The 21,289-nt window shown below is 50.1% G+C and overlaps 1 protein-coding gene across 2 annotated transcripts in view; it reads left to right on the top strand.

The window, feature by feature from the left end:
• Window positions 1-21,289, top strand: part of PFKFB3 (6-phosphofructo-2-kinase/fructose-2,6-biphosphatase 3) — a 44,955-nt gene that overhangs the window by 6,128 nt on the left and 17,538 nt on the right. For both annotated transcript variants that reach the window (XM_060245977.1, XM_060245976.1), the window contains exons 2-9: window positions 10,980-11,105; window positions 12,469-12,565; window positions 13,808-13,874; window positions 14,471-14,545; window positions 16,165-16,221; window positions 17,688-17,812; window positions 19,526-19,733; window positions 20,589-20,735. In XM_060245977.1, the coding sequence (XP_060101960.1) occupies window positions 10,980-11,105; window positions 12,469-12,565; window positions 13,808-13,874; window positions 14,471-14,545; window positions 16,165-16,221; window positions 17,688-17,812; window positions 19,526-19,733; window positions 20,589-20,735 (902 nt within the window). The remainder of the gene's footprint in view (window positions 1-10,979; window positions 11,106-12,468; window positions 12,566-13,807; window positions 13,875-14,470; window positions 14,546-16,164; window positions 16,222-17,687; window positions 17,813-19,525; window positions 19,734-20,588; window positions 20,736-21,289) is intronic.

Below are 21,289 nucleotides of genomic sequence, written 5' to 3'. Positions count from 1 at the left end.
TTTTTTAAAAAATGTGATATTAAAAATTGTGAGAATAAGCACTTGCCGGCAAAGTCAGGAAGGAGGGTGGCGGGATAGGATGAGGTGGGAGGCCGAGTCGCGCATCGGGGAGAGGGGGGTGGCTTGGCTTTGTTGAGGGCAGCTTGGTGATGGGAGAAGACAAGGGGACAGTGGTCAGGAGCCGAAGTGATGCATCTGGGAGGGGGCACCCAGTGGTGCTCCCTAGGTCACGTGGCGCCCTAGGCGACTGCCTACTTTGCCTACTCCCACGCACGGGCCCTGCTCCTCACCTGCGTTTTTATTCTCACAACAACCCCATGAGGTAGGCGAAGTTAGACTCAGAATGTGCGGTCTGAGTCAAAGCTTCTATGGCAGTGTGGGGACTCAACCCTGGGCTTTCCCACATCCTTGGCCAGGGGTAGCCCAGTCTGCGGCTCTGGAGCTACGCGTTGCTCTTCTTTCACGCATGTTGTGTGGCTCTCAAAGCCCCCACTGCCCCGTTGGCTGGCTTGGAGAAGGCGTTTGTCTCTTTAAATCCCTACGCCGTCAGCTGGCAGCTTGGAGGATGTGTTTAAAGTTGCTCTCTTTCCACCTCCACCTCCCCCCCCATCTATTTCGCCTTCCTTCCTGCCTTGCGGCTCTCAAGCATCCGACATCCGTGTCTTGGGGCTCTCAAACATCTGCCGTTTGTCCTAGGTGGCCACCCCTGTCCTTGACTGACCCGCTTAACCACGCGGGCCGGAAAGCGCGCGCGCCCAATCCTGCCCTCCGGTCTTCACTTCCTCTTTGTCCTCTCCTGCCCTGCTCCGTCCATCCAAGGTGATCGCGGCTCCCCACTCAGATACCTCCGTTCTAAATTCTGGAGGCTCCAATCCCGCTCAGGTCCCGAGGGGAGCTGCCAAGCACATGCGCCCTCCCGCTGGCATGGGAAAGCGCTTTCCCCCGGATGTTATACGCATGGCGCGCACATGCGCTTTCTGGGTTGCGACCTGGCGTTCGTGAGCTACTTGAGAATGTTATTTGTTGTGGTCCGGTCCGAGAACTGACGGAATCTAGAGAGATGCTCTGCTCATAGGAGAGATAATGGGTCAGATTCTCCCTTGCTCTCTAGGCAGGGGTGTGTGATAACACTGTGTGTGTGTGGGGGGGGGGGATGGTGGGACTGGTAATTTCCCCCCAATCTGTGCAGGTCTCCCAACCAGGAACCAGTGTTCCCTCTAAGCCGCCGAGCCCTGCGAGCAAAAATCCTACTTTGCGAGCTACTGGCATGAAAGTTGTGAGCTGCTGCATCAATTATTGTGCTCTGGGTTTATTGTCCTTCCTGAGTTAAGGCAAAAGCGTGTGAGCTGGAGGCTAAAAATCTACGCTAACTCAGCTTGGAGCAGGGGCGGGGGGAACCTTTTTTCTGCCAAGGGTCGTTTGGATATTTATAACATCATTCGCGGGCCATGCAAAACGATCAACTTAAAAAGCAGCGCTCCGCCGAGGGAGAATGATTCAGGCCAGCAAAATTACAATTCAAATCAGTGTTTTGCTATTTGAAGTCCTGTGGGGTGAGCCTAATTTGGCCTACTTGCCCCAGGCAAATGCCTAGGTCCAGGGCTTTTTTGTAGAAAAAGACCCCTAGCAACTCATTAGCTTATCATACCATATTCCCTAATATTAGCATATTAGGCCACACCGTCTGGGATAATCAAGTGCAAACTGAACTGGTGGTAGCTGCCTCCCTCCCTCCCTCGCTCTATGTAGAAACTGCCAGCTTCTCCCAGCAGACCTTTAAAAGCACCCACATACCCCAACAGCAGTCCTTCACAATGCTGAGAAAGAGAGAGGAAAAAAGGAACAGAAATAAAGGAATGAGGGGGAGGCCCTGCAATCCCTGCCAGCCAACCAGGCCCGGAAGGGGGGGGGGGCTGCCGCACAGCACCGCTGGGCTCCGCAATCCTCTCTGGCCAGCCAGGCCTCAGGGAGGCCGCCATGTGTTTCGGCTTGGGCCGAACCAAGCGATCTCGAGGGCCGCAAACGGAGATTGCGTCAAACGAGATTGCGAGCCGCTCTGAGATTTGGAGCGGATGGCAGGATATAAATCCAGCGCCGGCTTACTGTTAATCGTTACTTGCATTGCAATAGATCAGGGGTGGCCAGCGGCGGCTCTCCAGATGTTTTTTTTTTTTTTTTGCCTACAACTCCCATCAGCCCCGACGAGCATGGCCGATGGCTGGGGCTGATGGGAGTTGTAGGCCCAAAAACAAATGGAGAGCTGCCGTTGGCCACCCCTGTAATATATAATGAAATGATTATACAACTCGCGGCCCGGTTGCTAACAGGCCACGGACCGGGGGTTGGCGACCCCTGGTCTAAAGCGATAGAACAAAGTTTTGAGTCCAGCGGCCCCTTTAAGGCCAATGAAGTTTAATGCACACGAAAGCTGATACCCAGAATTAAACTTTTGTTGGTCTTAAAGTTGCCCCAGGACTCTTAGCTTTTGTCCAGATGTTCCTAATCTCTCGTTTTAAATTCTAAAGGCTCCACTCCTGTTCAGGTCCTGGGTGGAGCTGCGGAGTACACGTGCTCTCCTGTGAAAGTGCTTAACTTCCTGTCTTTTAAGCTTGCGTTTGTTCTTTTAATCTGATTGGGGGGGGCGGGGGAGGGGCAGGTGGAAGAGAATAAAGTGATTTAGAAAGCCGTTGCGTTAAAATAAGTGACTCAGTCCCTTTTTCCCTGGGAGATCGGTTCCATCCTGGGAAAATCTCTTCCAGTTGACCTGATGAGAGGTACCTGTTACACCTCAGGCCTAATCGTGTCGACTCCGAAGTAAGCTCTTGTGGACTTTAGTAGGACTTTATCCAAGTTTGGCCGAGTTCAACGAGGTTTTGCAGCTTGCTATACGTGCAAAGAGCCCTGTGGCACAGAGCGGTAAAGCTGTAGTACTGCAGGCGGAGCCCTCTGCTCACGACCTGAGTTCGATCCCAGCGGAAGCTAGTTCAGGTGGCCGGCTCCAGGTTGACTCAGCCTTCCATCTTTCCGAGGTCGGTCAAATGAGTCCCCAGCTTGCTGGGGCGGGAAGCGTAGATGACTGGGGAAGGCAATGGCAAACCACCCCGTAAAAAGCCTGCCGTGAAAACGTTGTGAAAGCAACGTTGCCTCAGAGTCGGAAACGACTGATGCTTGCACAGGGGACTACCTTTACCTTTTACCTTTATAAGGGCTGAGGCTTGTATTCTGGACTGGACATGGAAGCTGGGCCTTTTTGACCTGTCTCAAAGTGTGTGTATGTGGTGGTGGGGGGAATAGATAAGATCCACGCTTGTGCTTGAGGGTGCATAAGAGGCAGAATTGCAAAGATGGAAGGAAAAGGCTTGTAGCAGGTATAGATAGATGATCGTTGGCTGACTCATTCTAACTTTTAAAGCTCAGGGGAGTTTTCCAGTTGAAACCATAGAGAAAGCTCAAGATGAGTAACCCTATTTAAGTCTGTCTGGAGCAGAAATCCAGTAGCACCTTCAAGATGAACAAAATTAGTGGCGGGGTGTGAGCGTTCATGAGTCACTGCTCATTTCAGACATCTGAAGGCAGCTCCCCCATATTTTGTTCATCTTTAAGGTGCTACTGGACTGTTGCTCTTCTACCGTTGAAAGTGTCTTCATCGGGCTGTCTTCAGAACAAATATATATGTATATATATGGAGAGCCAGTTTGGTGTAGTGGTTAAGTGTGCGGACTTTTATCTGGGAGAACCGGGTTTTGATTCCCCACTCCTCCATTTGCACCTGCTGGAATGGCCTTGGGTCAGTCATAGCTCTGGCAGAGGTTGTCCTTGAAAGAGCAGCTGCTGTGAGAGCCCTCTCCAGCCCCACCCACCTCACAGGGTGTCTGTTGTGGGGGAGGAAGGGAAAGGAGATTGTGAGCCGCTCTGAGACTCTTTGGTGTGGAGGGCAGGATATAAATCGAATATCTTCTTCTTAAAAATATCTGAACAATCTAGCTGTCATCTGCTTTGATAAGCAGTATGGAGAGGAAAGGTCCCCTGTGGAAGCACCAGTTGTTTCCGTTGCTTTCACAACGTTTTCATGGCAGACTTTTTACGGGGTGGTTTGCCATTGGCTTCTCCAGTCATCTGCGCTTCCCCCCAGCAAGCTGGGTACTCATTTTACCGACCTCGGAAGGATGGAAGGTTGAGTCAACCTTGAGCCGGGTACCTGAAAACTCAGCTTCCACCGGGGATCGAACTCAGGTCGTGAGTAGAGTTTAGGACTGCAGTACTGCAGCTTTAACACTCTTTAACTTTAACACTTTAACATTATATCCTTTGCTTAAAGCTGTCCCCCCCCCCCAGCTTTTCCACCAGTGCCTGCTCTCTGCCCTTGAAACTAATTTTTTCAGTGATACCTAAATAGCCCGTTCCTAGCCCACCGGTGGCCAAACTTGCTTTATGCCACATAGAATAAACGTCAGTTGTCTGAGAGCTGCAAGAGATGAACATCAGATGTTTGAGAGCTACAAGACAGGATGGAAGGAAGGAAGGAAAGGAGGGAAGGAAGGAAAATGGATGGAGAGGAGGGAAGTGTGGGAGGGAGAGGTGGAAAGAAACCAACTTTAACTTTAAATGCATTCTCCAAGCTACCGACTGGCTTGGCTTGGAGAAGCGATTTAAAGATAGAAACACTGATGGGGCAGTGGGGGCTTTGAGAGCCACACAACATGTGTGAAAGAGCCACACGTGGCTCCTGAGCCACGGTTTGGCCGCCGCGTCCTAGCCCGTTCGCTTACAAGAGCCACCTCCCCTTTAAATCCTCGTGTTTTGAGAACGCACTTTGTTTTGCATCTGGATAAGCCCCCAAACTGCCCGTGTGTGCATCTTCTGCTGGCCAGCGCAGGGTTAATTTTCTTCTACAGGGTACCTCTCTTTTTTTTGCAAAGAAGAGGAGCATCCAAGTGGAAAGGGAAGGTGTGTTCAGACACATGCTTGTGGGGGGGGGGGAGGGAGAGAAGAGAGGGAGTTCTTATCTGATGCAAATAGAACGAGAGAGCGCCGGGGAAGGAGGAGGGAATTAGTTATCCTTAAAAAGCATCACCCAGATTAGTGACCCGGGATGCCTTTGGCGCGCGTGCAGCAGCGGCTCGATGGAGGCTCCTCCTCTTTGGCGGAGCAAAGATGCCTTAGTCAGGATTCCTAGCTGCGGATGGGCCATTCATTTTCTGGGCAGTGGCACGTCCCCCACGTAGCGCTCCTGAATTCTGACAAAGCCATTAATGCTGGCTTAATGGGCAGAGGTGAGGGAGCGGGGTGGGGGGGAAAGGGGGAGGGAGGGAGTTTTGTCAGAGGGATTCCCTTAGGAGAAACGATCCCCCGTATGAACGGAGAAATTTGTGCGGAGCTTGCGGTTTTCTTGATGCAGCTCGGGAAACCGACACTTGTGTTGTGAGAGCGTCTGCGGCTAGACCAGGGGTGGCCTAATTGCGGCTCAGGAGCCAGATGTGGCTCTTTCACACATATTGTGTGGCTCTCAAAGGCCCCACTACCCCATCAGTGTTTCCATCTTTGAATCGCTTCTCCAAGCCAAGCCAGCCGGTAGCTTGGAGAATGCATTTAAAATTAAAGTTGGTTTCTTTCCACCTCTCCCTCCCACCTCCCTCCTCTCCATCTATTTTCCTTTCCTCTCCTCTCCTCTCCTCTCCTCTCCTCTCCTCTCCTCTCCTCTCCTCTCCTCTCCTCTCCTCTCCTCTCCTCTCCTCTCCTCTCCTCTCCTCTCCTCTCCTCTCCTCTCCTCTCCTCTCCTCTCCTCTCCTCTCCTCTCCTCTCCTCCCTCCCTCCCTCCCTCCCTCCCTCCCTCCCTTCCTTCCTTCCTTCCTTCCTTCCTTCCTTCCTTCCTTCCTTCCTTCCTTCCTTCCTTCCTTCCTTCCTTCCTGTCTTGTGGCTCTCAAACATCTGATGTTCATATCTTGCATGTCTCTCTTTAAATCACTTCTCCAAGCCAAGCCAGTCAGTGGCTTGGAGAATGCCTTTAAAGTTGCTTTCTTCCCACCTCTCTCCTCCCTCCCCATCAGTTCGCCTTCCTTCCTTCCAGCTCTCAAACATTTGACATCTGTGTCTTGTGGCTCTCAAACATCTGATAAGCAAGAGGAAAGGATGGTGGCTCAGTGGTAGAGCATCTGCTTGGGAAGCAGAAAGTCCCAGGTTCAATCCCCAGCAACTAAAAAGGGTCCAGGCAAGTAGGCGTAAAAAACGTCAGCTTGAGACTCTGGAGAGCCGCTGCTGGTCTCGGTAAAAAATACTGACTTTGATGGACCGACGGTCTGATTCAGTAGAAGGCAGCTTCATATGTTCATATATATTCAAGAGGTCTGACAGCAATGAAAATCCCGTGAATTTAGGGGGTGTACTTGTGAGTTTAAAATATAAAAGCTCAAATACTTGGGCCATGCAATAAGAAGGGAGCGCTCCCTGGAGAAGACCCTGATGCTGGGAAAGACAGAAGGCAAAAGAAGAAGGGGGTGGCAAAAGAGGAGATGGCTGGACAGCGCTACTGATGTAACCAACACGAATTTGAGCAGACTTTGGGAGGATGGTGGAAGACAGGAGGGCCTGGCGTGACTTTGTCCATGGGGCCACAAAGAGTTGGACTTGACTGTGCGACTGAACAACATTTGTGAGTTTCCTGCATTGTGCAAGGGGTTGGATTAGATGACCCTGGAGATCCCTTCCAACTCTATGATTCTATTCTATGATTTAATGGGACTCACTCCCAGGATAGCGTGTTTAGGATTGCAGCCTTCCCTTCAGCTTGTCATAGGCGCACACAAATAATTAGATGTCGTGGAAGGATCCCTTCCAACCTCTTTTGTAGGAAAAAGGATTTCGCTGATCCTAGGCGATTTGCATCAGCCCAGGCTGCATGACTCAGCACAGCACGCGGCTGTAACCTTGTGGTGCCGGAGGGCAAGACTAGGACCAGAAACGAGCGTTTAGAGCAGGGGTGTCGAACTCATTTGTTATGAGGATCTGACATAAATGAGACCTCGTTGGGCCAGGCCATGTCGGGTTGGGCTGAGCCATGTCAGGGCCGGTCCGTGTGTGTACCAATTTAAGATAGGAAGCAGAGATATACATTTTATAAAGAACACAAGACAAACACAAATATATATTTTAAAAAAACATGCTCAAAACGTTAGCACTCATTGGTCTTTTAAAGATCTTTTCTTTGTATTTCTCCCATGGGATCCAGGGAACTGGGCAATGGAAGCTCTGGCTCTTTCCTTCCTTCCCCAGGGGAATGGGGTGGGAGGAGCCTCAGCCAATAGAAGGAAGAGTGGCTTGGCTAAGTAGCTCTGCTGGGCAATTGAGAGAGCCTGGCAAAGCAAGCCAATTCCTCCCCAAGGGAGGAGCCTCAGCCAATGGAGGACATAGAGGTTTTGCTCTGTCGCTCCTGTGCGATTGAGCAAGCCTGGCAAAGTAAGCTGTGATGCAGAAGGATGCAAGAGAGAAGGAGATAGACGCAGATGACAGCCAGTTGCTCAGAGGCCTGATAGGAGCCCTCCGGGGGCCTGATTCAGCCCCCGAACTGCATGTTTGACACCCCTGGTTTAGAGTTTTTAGGCACAGTTTTATTTTCTGTCGGTAGCTATTCAGTTCTTGCTGAAGTAATCGGGCAGAATTTTTAGGTGCCTCCTGTCCCAAGTGTCCAGCTTAGCAAGATCTGTGCTATGTTTGGATTCTCCAAGGTGCAGGTGTTTAAACGGCGTGCAGAATTCGGCACCCCGAGACTGCCAGCCTCCTTCCCCCAGGGCAAGTTTCTACCCCTTATGCCTGAAAAAAGGATCAGATGGGAAAGTCTCAGAAGCTTGTAGGGAAGAGATGGGATCTCAGAGGGCGATGGCGTATAGTAGTGTCTCTTCTCCCACCTACTCCGTGCCACAAAAAAACCAATGTGCAGGTACGCGAAGTTTCTCTGAAGCAGAGTGCCTGCCCACCTTCTTGTGCTCCTATGCAGAGCCTTTTTTGCAGCAGGAGCTCCTTTGCATATGAGGCCACCCCCCCCCCCCCGATGGAGCCAATCCTCCTGGAGCTTACAGCAGGCCCTGTACGAAGAGCCCTGTAAGGAATTCTAGCAGGACCTCCTTTGCCTATTAGGCCCCGCCCCCCTGTTATAGCCAATCCTGGAGCTCTCAGTAGGCCCTGTACGAAGAGCCCTGTAAGGAATTCTAGCAGGACCTCCTTTGCCTATTAGGCCGCGCCCCCCCTGATATAGCCAATCCTCCTGGAGCTTCCAGCAGGCCCTGTACGAAGAGCCCTGTAAGGAATTCTAGCAGGATCTCCTTTGCCTATTAGGCCACACACCCCTGATGTAGCCAATCCTCCTGGAGCTGACAGTAGGCCCTGTACGAAGAGCCCTGTAAAGAATTCTAGCAGGACCTCCTTTGCTTATTAGGCCACACCCTCCTGATGGAGCCAATCCTCCTGGAGCTTACAGCAGGTCCTGTGCTAAGAGCCCTGTAAGCTCTTGGAGGATTGGCTCCATCAGGCGGTGAGGGGGGGGGGGGTCTAATATGCAAAGGAGTTCCTGCTCCAAAAAAAAGCCTTGCTCCTATATCAGGTTTTATTAGCAGATTCATCTCTACTCTGCCCACCCTTCTAAGCCATCCTGCAATCCCTATTTTTATCCTTGCCAGCTATTTTGTGAGGCAGGTAAAGATGAAAGGTTGAAGGAGCTGGGGATGTTTAGCATCTTTGAGCCTTCTGTGCAACACCCTTGAATATTTTTTTCCCCTTTGTACCTGGCAGAGCGAAGGTGAGCTTGGCCAGCCCGCTCCCCACTTTGCAGTTCTGTCTGTCCCAAGCTGTTTGTTGTTGCTCTGTGGAAGAGTCACCAGGAGCATTCTTGCCCGGTGAGGGAAGCCCGAGGAATGTGCAGGTGGGCTTAGAAATGCTTGTAGTCTGAGTAACACCTTGGGTTGCCAGCTGCCTGGAGGGAAATGCGCTGTCCCTTTAATAGAGGGTGAATAAGACTTCGTCGACGTCATGGAGTGTGAAGTTTTGACTGCCCGAGCAGTGCTCGCTGAGCCTTTTGTTTTGTTTTACTTGGATTATCCGTTTTGGGTTATAACCTGCTTCTCTCCGCGGGGGGCGGGGGGACGACCCAAAGCAACCAGCGTCGTTCTCCTCTCCTGTGTTTTATCCTTGCAACAACCCTGTAAGGTAGATTAGAATCTTAGAATTGTAGAGACGGAAGGGATCTCTGGGGTTGTCTAGTCCAATTCTGTGCCCAGTGTAGGAAATTCACACTCTTCCCCCCCACACACAAGGTTGTGACAAGGATAATTGAACTCCAAAGGGAGTCCTGGCCACCACATTTAAAGGAACCGCGCATACCTTTTAAACACTGTCCCTCCATTAGAAATAATGAAGGATAGGGGCATCTTCTTTTGGGGCTCATAGAATTGGACCCCGTTGTCCAATATTTTTAAAACTTGGAGGGTGCTTTGGCAAGAGACACCCACTGCTATGCTGCAAATGTGGTGCCTCTCCCTAAAAAAACCACAGCCCCCTCCCCGGCAGTGTTCCCTCTCAGCTGAGGTAGTGTGAGCTAGCTCACATATTTTTAGCCTCCAGCTCACACATTTTTCTCTTCGCTCTGGAAGGATGGCCCCAGAGCACCCTAATGTATGCAGTCACTCGCAACTTCAGTGCCAGTAGCTCACAAAATAGAATTTTTGCTCACAAGGCGTCTGCAGCTTAGAGGGAACGTTGCTCCCCAGATACTGACGGATCAATTCTTCATTATACCGTATGGGAATTGGTTTCTACAGGGAATAATGGAGTGCCCAGCAGATATTTCTCTTCTCCCCCCGCCACTGCCGCTGAGGCAAGTGGAATGCCTCTAAATTAGGGGATCCCCTGCCCCCACCTGGGGATTGGCAACCCTAACCTGTGGTGGACCTTGCTTCATGGCCAGAAGATGGCAAAAAACCTCCGGGATTCCTGGTCAACCTGACCTGGGGAAAATGGCTGCCTAACCCAAGTGACGGTTAGCATTTCCCTTGGGCGTGTCAAAAAGGATTAGGCTGAGAGGAACTGCCCCAAGGATTAGGCTGAGAGGAACTGCCCCAAGGATTAGGCTGAGAGGAACTGCCCCAAGGATTAGGCTGAGAGGAACTGCCCCAAGGATTAGGCTGAGAGGAACTGCCCCAAGGATTAGGCTGAGAGGAACTGCCCCAAGTGCCCCTAGGCAGAGTGCAGATTCAGACCCAGAATTCGTGGATGCTAACCCGACACTCTGTAACTGCTACCCCACACAGCCTGTCTTCAAAGGATGGGACATTTTTCTTCCGCAGGCCTGTCAGCAGTCCTAGTAACAGTCAGCTGGCCCTCTGGGCACATTCTGCTTTATTCACCCTTGAGCTTCTTTTGCTGGTTGGGAAAGTGACGGCTGAGACATCAGCGGTCCAAGAAAGGCCACTGGATTAATGAACATCTCCCCTACACCCCCCCCCAGGCATTTTGGGGGGCTCCTTCTCCTCTTTTGAAGAGCCCCGTGGCGCAGAGTGTTAAAGCTGCACTACTGCAGTCCTAAGCTCTGCTCACGAACTGAGTTCGATCCCCGGTGGAAGCTGGGTTTTCAGGTAGCCGGCTCGAGGTTGACTCAGCCTTCCATCCTTCCGAGGTCGGTCAAATGAGTCCCCAGCTTGCTGGGGGGGAAGCGTAGATGACCGGGGAAGGCAATGGCAAACCACCCCGTAAAAAGTCTGCCGTGGAAACGTCGTGAAAGCAACGTCACCCCAGAGTCTGATACAACTGGTGCTTTCCTTCTCCTCTTTGCCCTGCCACCCATAAATTATTAATCCACGGTTCTGGATTCTGAAAATTCTGGATGGGCCACTTGGCCTGATCCAACATGGCATCGTTCCTCTTTTTTTAAAATTAAACTGAAATGATGGTGGGGGTTTAGTCACAGCTCCTCTTGGTCTTGTTTCCCCCGGCAGCATGTGGACCTCAGCTGACCAATTCCCCCACTGTGATTGTGATGGTCGGTCTCCCGGCTCGGGGGAAGACCTACATCTCCAAGAAGCTGACCCGCTACCTCAACTGGATTGGCGTCCCGACGAAAGGTGAGATTCATGGGTCGTTCTAGATCGGGGGTAGCCAAACGTACTTAACGTCAGTGCCACATCGAGTAAATTGTCAGATGTTTGAGAGCCGCAAGGACGGAAGGAAGATGATGATGATGATATTGGATTTATATCCCGCCCTCCACTCCAAATCTCAGAGCAGCTCACAATCTCCTTTATCTCCTTCCCCCACAACAGACACCCTGTGAGGTAGGTGGGGCTGAGAGAGCTCTCACAGCAGCTGTCCTTTCAAGGACAACCTCTGCCAGAGCTCTGGCTGACCCCAGGCCATTCCAGCAGCTGCAAGTGGAGGAGTGGGGAATCAAACCTGGTTCTCCTAAATACACTTAACCACTACACCAAACTGACTTTGGAAGGAAGGAAAGAAAGAAAATAGATGGGGAGTGAGGGTGGAGGGGGAGAGGGAAAGAAAGCAACTTTAACATTAAATGCATTTCCCAAGTTGCTGGCTGGCTTGGCTAAGAGAAGTGATTTAAAGAGACAAATGCTTTCTCCAGGCCAGCTGACAGGGCAGTAGGGGCTTTGAGAGCCACACAATATGTGTGAAAGAGCCACATGTGGCTCCCGAGCTGCAGTTTGACCACCCCTGTTCTAGCTACAGCACACTGCCTTTCAGATAGCAAGGGCTTAGAAAGATCCTGCCTTTCCCAAGTAGACATTATAAGAAGATGATGATGTTGGATTTATATCCCGCCCTAGACTCTGAAAGAGTGGTCACAATCTCCCGTCTCCCCCCACAACAAACACAGGTGGGGCTGAAAGAGCTCTTACAGCAGCTGCCCTTTCAAGGACAACTCTGCCAGAGCTCTGGCTGACCCAAGGCCATTCCATCAGATGCAAGTGGAGGAGTGGGGAATCAAACCCAGTTCTCTCAGATAGAGTCCGCACACTTAACCACTACACCAAACTGGCTCTCAAGGAAGGCCGGGGCTCGGTAAAACGCAACTTGGTTTGTTCATATTACCTGAACCACTTGACCTGTGCGTCAGTCCCAGGGTGAGAAGTCAGATAACCTAGCCTGTTCTGTATTGGTCTCTTGTTTGTACTTGCAAAGTTGCAAACAGTCCCCATAAATTTCGACTCCGTTTGTTTATCTGTACTACATAAGTCCAGAGAATCTGCTAGCCGCCCCCTTCAAATTAACGGACGTTTCGTGCGTGCTGAACTGGAGGCAAACCTTAGTTGATTTGGGTCAGTCAGCGAGCGCAGGGTTACCCTTGGGAACATACAGCCTGCCTTGGCTGGAATACGTACAGCTTATCCTCCATCGGGAAAGGCCTTGGGTTTGGGATGTTGCCTCTCGCTGGTTCCGACGTTCTCCTTCTCGCCCTCCGCTTTGCAGTGTTCAACGTTGGAGAGTACCGCCGGGAAGTAGTGAAGCATTACAGCTCCTACAACTTCTTCCGCCCCGACAACGAGGAGGCCATGAAAGTCCGCAAGTGAGTAACTGGATGGCTTTTGGGGGAAATGAATTTAATGGGTCTATCGAATCTCAGTCTGTTGTCAAAGGCTTTTGCAGCCAGAGTCCATTGGTTGTAGATTTTCCAGGCTGTGTGGCCGTGGTCTTGGCATTGTGAGACCTGACGTTTCGCTAGCAGCTGTGACTGGCGTCCTCAGAGGTGTGACCCAGAAAACTGGGTTTGACCTGGAGAGAACTCCAGATTTCCGGGTTACACCTCTGAGGAAGCCAGTCACAGTTGCTGGGGAAACGTCAGGTCTCACAACACCAAGACCACGGCCGCACAACCCGGAAAATCTACAACAACTATTGAATCTCATTTTAAAGCTGTTTTTCCCCCCTCTTTGTGGCCATCACTACGCCATCCGGCAGCAAAGTCCACATTCTAATCGCTCTCTGCATAAAGAAGCATTTCCTTTTGTCCGCCCTGAACCTACTGCCCGTCGGCTTCGTTGATGTCGAGTTCTAGCCTTTCGGGAGAGGGAGCAAAATTTCTCGTTGCCGGTTTTCTCCTCTCTGTGTTCATCAATTTATAAACCTTTATTGTGTCCCCCCCCCCCCCTTAGCCTCGAAGTTGTATGAAGAGATCTAGCGGCACAAATATTTGCTTGTGTTAATGGAGGCATCCTGCCAAATATTGACATCACAGGGGAACATGGGTGTGTTTGTGGGGGAGGCAAGCAGGGGTAGCCTCAGTGGCAAGCTTGGAGCTTCTTTTAAGATTCTGCAGACCTCTGAACCTGGAACCCAATACAAAATTTGTCTGAACCACAAGATGAATAGCAACGTTTCAGGTTTCTAGTCCTCATTGTGGCTGGGGGGGGGGGGTCAGAAGCCTTAATAACTTTGCTGATTTTGTCTTTTTTTGCGGGGGGGGGGGTGTGTAATTACCACGAGCATGGTAATTCTGATTGTGAAATGCCCTTGAGAGCCGGTTTGGTGTAGTGGTTAAGTGCACGGCCTCGTATCTGGGAGAACCGGGTTCGATTCCCCACTCCTCCACTTGCACCTGCTGGAATGGCCTTGGGTTAGCCATAGCTCTCATATGAGTTGTCCTTGAAAGAGCAGCTTCTGAGAGAGCTCTCTCAGCCCCACCTACCTCACAGGGCATCTGTTGTGGGGGGAGGAAGGCAAAGGAGATAGTGAGCTGCTCTGAGATTCAGAGTATAGGGTATATAAATCCAATATCATCATCATCTTAACTTTGCTGCTCTTCTTGCAGGCAATGTGCCTTAAGTGCTCTGAGAGACGTCAAGCAGTACTTATCCGAGGAAGGTGGCCAGATCGCGGTGAGTGGCTTGCTAAGATAGGGATGGGCATGGTTGGGCCACAAGCACACGTCTGGGCGATAAATGATAATGTTACCTACTAAGTCACATGCAAAAGTTTTGTTTCGCACGCTATAAGTCAGGGGCAGTCAGAGTTGCTTAACGTAAGAGCCACAGAGAATAAACGTCATGTTTGAGAGCAGCAGGACAGGAAGGAAAGTGGAAAGGAAGGAAATAGATGGGAGAGGGAGAGGTGGAATGAAAGCAACTTTAACTTCAACGCCTTTTCCAAGCTGTTGGCTGGCTTGGCTTGGAGGAGTGATTTAAAGAGAGAAATTCCTTCTCCAAGCCAGACAATGGGGCATACGTACGTGGATCTGCATTTGTGTACCATACATTCTCATTAGGTTTGGATAAAGCAAGTACAGGAAAGGGAAGGGAACTATCTCAAAGTAGCTAGAACGTTGAGGATAGAAAGTTCTCCCACTGGGTATATATATTCTCCCCCCCCCCTTTTTTTACCAGGGCAGTCAATGAAAAGTACTTAAATTTAAGTGGTGTGGAAAATTTATTTAAAGCTCTTATTCTAACCCCCCCTCCCCCCCCCCACAAAAAAGGTGTTCGATGCTACCAACACAACGCGGGACCGAAGAGCAATGATCCTACATTTTGCCAAAGAAAACGGATTCAAGGCAAGTAAACCGCATGAAAGATTGATGTGATGATTCAAAAGAGGAATGAAATTAATAATCTTCTAGGAACTGGCTGGCTGCTGTGTGAGGCAGGATGCTGGACTAGATGGACCACTGGTCTGATCCAGCAGGGCTCTTCTGATTTCCTTAGGATGCTGAACTAGATGGATCCCCTGGGCTGATCCAGAAGGGCACTTCTGATGTTCTTAGGATGCTGGACTAGATGGACCACTGGTCTGGTCCAGCAAGGCTCTTCTGATGTTCTTAGGATGCTGGACTAGATGGACCAGTGGACTGATCCAGAAGGGCTCTTCTGATGTTCTTAGGATGCTGGACTAGATGGACCCCGTGGGCTGATTCAGAAGGGCTCTTCTGATGTTCTTAGGATGCTGGAGTAGATGGACCAGTGGACTGATCCAGCAGGGCTCTTCTGATGTTCTTAGGATGCTGGACTAGATGGACCCCTGGGCTGATCCAGAAGGGCTCTTCTGATGTTCTTAGGATGCTGGACTAGATGGACCACTGGTCTGATCCAGCAGCAGGGCTCCTCTTATAATCATAAAATTGGAAGGGGACATTTCAGGGTCTTGTTCAGAACTTGCTCCCCATCCCCCCCCCCGCTTAAATTTACCAGCCAGATAGGAAAAAGTCTTGCTTCTTTAATAAAAGATATTTCATACACGGAACGGGCAGTTAAATCTTTTTGTAGCTTCCTCGCACATAAATGTGATATTTTAAATGGATGGTTAGACAGACCAGTGGATTGGTTTGAGAACCCTTGTTCCCTGCCTCCCCTGGTACCTGCAGAACAAAGTTCCGAGTCCAGTGGCACCTTTCAAGACCAACTAAGTTTTATTCAAGGCATAAACATTTTGTGTACAGAAACTCTTCATCAGATACATTGAAGTGGATGTTACTGGTCCATACATGCATACAGAAGGGGAACAGTGAACTCATGTACAGCATAATAAAGATGTTTAACAGGTGCCAGGTCAGTCCATTCCCTGGCACCTCCCACTTTTCCCTACCTGAGGCACTGGTCATATGCCAGTTGTAGTGGAAGAAGTCCTTGGATTTATATCCTGCCCCCCACTCTGAATCTCTGAGTCTCAGAGCAGCTCACAATCTCTGTTACCTTCCTCCCCCACAAAAGACACCCTGTGAAGTGGTTGAGGCTGAGAGAGCTCTCACAGCAGCTGCCCTTTCAAGGACAACCTCTGCCAGAGCTATGGCTGACCCAAGGCCATTCCAGCAGCTGTGGGGAATCAAAACCCGGTTCTCCCAGATAAGAGTCCGCACGCTTAACCACCACATCAGACTGGCAGAGTTGAGTTGCTAGGAACACACATGAAGTTGCCTTCTGAACCTGACCATTGATCTACCAAAGTCAGTATTTTCTCCTCGGACTGGCAACAGCTCTCCAGGGGCCTTCCTATCACCTCTTTAACTTGGAGATGCCAGGGATTGAACCTGGGACCTTCTGTGTGCCAAGCTAATGCTCTGCTACTGAGCCAGGGCATATCCTCCACATTATTTTGTCTTTGTTTTTCTGTCTTCTTTGGAACAAGAACTATCCCATGACAGGATTCTTCAATCTCTTCGATCTTTGCCCCTTTCAGGTGTTCTTCATTGAATCCATCTGCAATGACCCCAATGTCGTGGCCACCAACGTCATGGTAAGAATCCAGTTCGCCTTTCTTCTGTGGCACAGTCTTCTTTGGCACGGAGAGATGGCTGGGAAGTGGGTTCGAGGCCAGGTGGCTCACTCAAAATGCCCTTGTAAGCTGGGTGGGGCTAGTGCCAGTAGCATCAAACTTCTGCGAAATCAGTGCATACGTTTGCCACTTCTAAGCAAAGGCAGTGAAATGCTTGTATCTAGTAGTAGCTTTTCATAGCCGAGATGAGGCTGAGCTTGGGAGTTCTAAGCAGGGTCGGCCTTGGTTTGTACTTGGATGGGAGACCACCAAGGAAGGTCTGGGGTTGTTACACAGCGACAGGCAACGGCAAACCGCTCTTGGTCATCTCTTGCCTTGAAAATGAGTTGGTTGCCCCAAGCTGGCTGTGATTTGACATCGCTTCATTGTGTTGTTATTTTTCTGTCAACAGGAATGGCTTTTTGGCAGAGTGCGGCCTGACCGTCGCTAACGCTCCCTCTCCCACTGTAGACTCTCACTTTGTTCCTCCATCTTGTTTGTGAGGGTCTCCTAGTCTCCAGAAACAGAATTTTGGAGGGCTCGGGGTGCTGAAACCAGTGTCCTGAGCAGTGTTCCTCTAAGCTGAGTTAGTGCGAGCTAGCTCACAGGTTTTTTAGCCTTCAGCTCATACATTTTTGTCTTAGCTCAGGAAAAATGGCCCCAGTTCAAACTAATATATGCAGTAGCTCACAATTTTAATGCCAGCAGCTCATGAAGTCAATTTTTTTTTCCTCACAAGACTCCACAGTTTAGAGCCGGGGTGGCCAAACTTGCTTAATGTAAGAGCCGCATAGAATAAACATCAGATGTTTGAGAGCCACAAGACATGAACATCAGGGCTTGAGGGAGGGAAGGACGGAAAATAGATGGGGAGGGAGAGGTGGAACGAAAGCAACTTTAAATGCTACCCAGTCCAGCTGACTTTGGTTGGAGAAGTGATTTAAAGAGACAAATGCCTTCTCCAAGCCAGCCGATGGGGCAGCGGGGGCTTCAAGAGCCGTACAATATGTGTGAAAGAGCCCCTGGTTTAGAGGGAATATTGGTCAATTTTGGAGGGTTTGGCGTGCTGAAACTAGTGTTACAGCTGGCAGAATGCACTGTCAAGTCACAGCTGGCTGATTCTTTATGGTTTTCAAGGCAACAGATTTCAGAGGCAACAGATGTACAGAGTCTGGTCCCATGTGCAGGATTTGCCGTTGCCTTCCTCTAGGGTCTCCCATTCAAGAACTAACAAGGGCTGACAATGTTTAGCTTCCCAGATGAATCCAGGCGTGGACCATTCAGGTGCTTTATTATTTAAGCATAGGTGGTCAGCTGCTGTCTCGGTGACCCTTAAATAAGGGCAGAAAGGTGGGGTGTAAATTTTTGTGAAATAAAACAGTGATAAAACCTTTTCGGCTCCAGTAAACCTCACGCTTCCATGGTGCTTTTCTTGGCATTCCCTTTAGGAAGTTAAACTGTCCAGCCCGGATTATAAGGACTGTAATTCAACGGATGCAATGGAAGATTTTATGAAGAGAATCAATTGTTACCAGTCGAGCTACCAGCCTTTGGACCCGGACAACTTTGACAAGTAAGGAAACTTCAGCGGCAAAAGGGGGCGGGAAACTTGGCTTGCAAACTGGTCAAAGCACCTTTCTCATTTTCTTTTTTAGAATGTTGATAAATATGTATTATGCGCACGTTTGATTGGAAGTTTGTCAAAATTGGCCTGTTTTCTGTGCTGGACTGCAGTAAAATTGAAAATGTGCGAAAGCTGGCACCTTTTGGGGGAATCCAAGAGTTCTGAAACACTTCCCTGAGTTTGCAACAAAAGGATGTACGGACACGTGTATGCGTGCCGCCATGCTCAGGAAAGAGCGATGACTTGGCAACTTTCTACTCGGTGAATCAAGATGATCTGGCTGGAGCCTCACATTTTGAGTCCGAGGAGAGGAAGCTGTTCCCTGGTCCGCCAGTCTGGTCCCGTGTACAGGGTCTGGTATGCCCTCAGCCTCTTGAAATCAGTGCACTTTGAACACGTGGAATTTGCTGCCACTGGTTGCGGTGATTTCAGTTACTAACCATTTATATCCTGCCTTTCAAGCCCTCAGATTAAAATCCTCCCCCCCCCCCCCAAAAAAAAGAATGGTTTTAAAAACCATTAAACCCAAACAAATATACATCAGTAAAACAATTAAGCTCTGTCATTGATGGCCCAGGCTAACCTGATCTCAGAAACTAAGCAGGGTCGGCCCAGGTTAGTACTTGATATTCTTGATGCTTGGGTGCAACTGTGGGGGAGGGCTTTTAGAGTTCACACCACTGGTGGACCTGGGTTTTGGTCATTGTGCTGCACAGTGTTGGACTGGATGGGCCATTGGCCTGATCCAACATGGCTTCTCTTATGTTTTTATGGCCCTGCTGGCGGACCTCCTGATGGCACCTGGGTTTTGGCTTCTGTATGACACAGAGTGTTGGACTGGATGGGCTATTGGCCTGATTCAGCATGGCTTCTCTAAGTTCTTATGGCCCTTCTGGTGGACCTCCTGAGGGCACCTGGGTTTTGGCCACTGTGTGACACAGAGTGTTCGACTGCGTGGGCTACTGGCCTGATCCAACATAGCTTCTCTTACGTTCTTATGTGACACAGAGTGTTGGACTGGATGAGCCACTGGATTGATCCAGCATGGCTTCTCTTATGTTCTTATCCCCAACAAGTATGTTGTCCAGCCACTCTTTGCCAGTGAGGGGGAAGTTCACCACCTCCTTGGGCATCCAATTTGAACTCTGCTGGTAGAACTCCTGAGGGCACCTAGGTTTTGGCCACTGTGTGACACAGAGCACTGGACTGGATGGGCTACTGGCCTGATCCAACATGGCTTCTCTAAGTTCTTACGGCCCTGCTGGTGGACCTCTTGAGGGCACCTGGGTTTTGGCCACTGTGTGACACAGAGTGTTGGACTGGATGGGCTACTGGCCTGATCCAACCTGGCTTCTCTAAGTTCTTACGGCCCTGCTGGTGGACCTCTTGAGGGCACCTGGGTTTTGGCCACTGTGTGACACAGAGTGTTGGACTGGATGGGCTACTGGCCTGATCCAACCTGGCTTCTCTTTATGTTCCCTTTTGTCCCCCCCCCCCTTAATATCGATGCAAAACCCAGTGACTGCGAGCCACCTCTGCCCTTGATCTTTGAGTCGCTTCGTGAAATCGCAAGTTTACATGGTGGTCATTCCAGCACTTTTAAAATTTACACGGAGCAGACAGCTTTGATTTTCACAATGGTACATCGCCTCTCTCCCTCAGGGAACTGTCGCTGATCAAAGTGATCGATGTGGGCCGGAGGTACCTGGTGAACAGGGTTCAGGATCACATCCAGAGTCGGATCGTCTACTACCTGATGAACATCCACGTTCAGCCCCGCACCATTTACCTATGCCGACATGGGGAGAGTGAATTCAACCTCAAAGGGAGGATCGGGGGAGACTCGGGGCTCTCCAACCGGGGCAAGAAGGTAAGGGTGGGAGAGAGGCAGGCCTCTGATTCGGTAGGAGCTCACAGGAGCACAGCTCCTGAACCTTTCTGAGGGTTTTCCCTCCTCCTTCCCACGTTGCCCATTGAATAGTAGACGCAGCTGCATAACAATCCCTGGATGAGCTCCACCACTTATTTTTCTACAAAACAATCCCTGGAAAGAGGGCTCCTTTTTGAAATGCTAAATTCAAGTCCAGTGGCACCTTAAGAGACCAAGATTTTCAGGAGAATTAAGCTTTTGACAATCAAAGCTCCCTCTGTCAGATATGAAGCTTTCGCTCTTGAAAAATTATGCCCAGCAAATCTTGTTTATTTCTGTAATAACCTTCTCATCTTCTCCTGCTTTCTACCTGATTTTGGGTTCTTGTTTGCCATAAAAACCAACAATGGGGAAAGGAGGGTGGAATTCCTCCCTTCCAGGAGACTGAGGGGAGACTTGAAATTCTGAGGGAACCAGTAGAAAGTTCCAGAGCTTGGAGCATGAGACTGAGGGGAGACTTGAAATTCTGAGGGAACCAGTAGAAAGTTCCAGAGCTTGGAGCATGAGACTGAGGGGGGAGACTTGAAATTCTGAGGGAACCAGTAGAAAGTTCCAGAGTTTGGAGAATGAGACTGAGGGGGGAGACTTGAAATTCTGAGGGAATCAGTAGAAAGTTCCAGAGCTTGGAGCATGAGACTGAGGGGGGGAGACTTTAAATTCTGAGGGAACCAGTAAAAAGTTCCAGAGCTTGGAGCATGAGACTGAGGGGGGAGACTTGAAATTCTGAGGGAACTGGTAGAAAGTTCTGGAGATTGGAGCATGAGGCCCATAACCATCTCTTTTTGTTCTGTACAGTTTTCCATTGCACTCAACCATTTTGTGCAGGAGCAGAACCTGAAAGACCTCAAAGTGTGGACTAGCCAACTGAAGAGGGCAATCCAGACCGCCGAAGCCTTGGGATTGCCGTATGAGCAGTGGAAGGCCCTGAACGAGATTGATGCTGTAAGGAGTTTTCCTTGGCCCACTGGGCTAAACTTGCTAGTGTTGTTCAAAGTGTTGGCCTAAGATCTGGGAGGTCCGGGTTTGAATCCCCGCTTTGCCAGGAAGTTCAATGGCTGACTTTGGGGCAGTTGCTCTTTTTCTTGGCCTGACGTACCTCACATGGTGGCTGAGGTAATTTTGAGGTGGGGGGGGGGGAGACTCTTGGGAAAGCTTGTGTAGATCAATAATTGAGAAGGAAAGCATTTCCCTTTTCTTTTTTCTTCTCATTACCAAAATGACATCCTTTTGTCCTGAGGAAGGGTTAGCTGCCTGGCAGGGAGAGGACGAATGATATTTTTTGACTTGCTTGTCAGCTGGGAATTTGCTAGCCGAACTAGTTCATGGGAACCCAAAACTGGGGCGACTGAAGTCTCAGTGTTCCTCCAGAGGGAGCGCTCATCTTAGCTGCGTTCAGGCAGCCATCGGTCTCTCCACAGTCCTGACTCCCAAGGATTTCAGGATTGGGTGCCCGTTGCTTTTTACCTCCTCCGCTTTATTTTTCACAACGACCTTGT

The sequence above is a fragment of the Heteronotia binoei genome, chromosome 8, assembly GCF_032191835.1.
Source record: "Heteronotia binoei isolate CCM8104 ecotype False Entrance Well chromosome 8, APGP_CSIRO_Hbin_v1, whole genome shotgun sequence".
Classification (NCBI taxonomy): Eukaryota; Metazoa; Chordata; class Lepidosauria; order Squamata; family Gekkonidae; genus Heteronotia; species Heteronotia binoei.
This window is presented reverse-complemented; position numbering and strand designations above follow the sequence as displayed.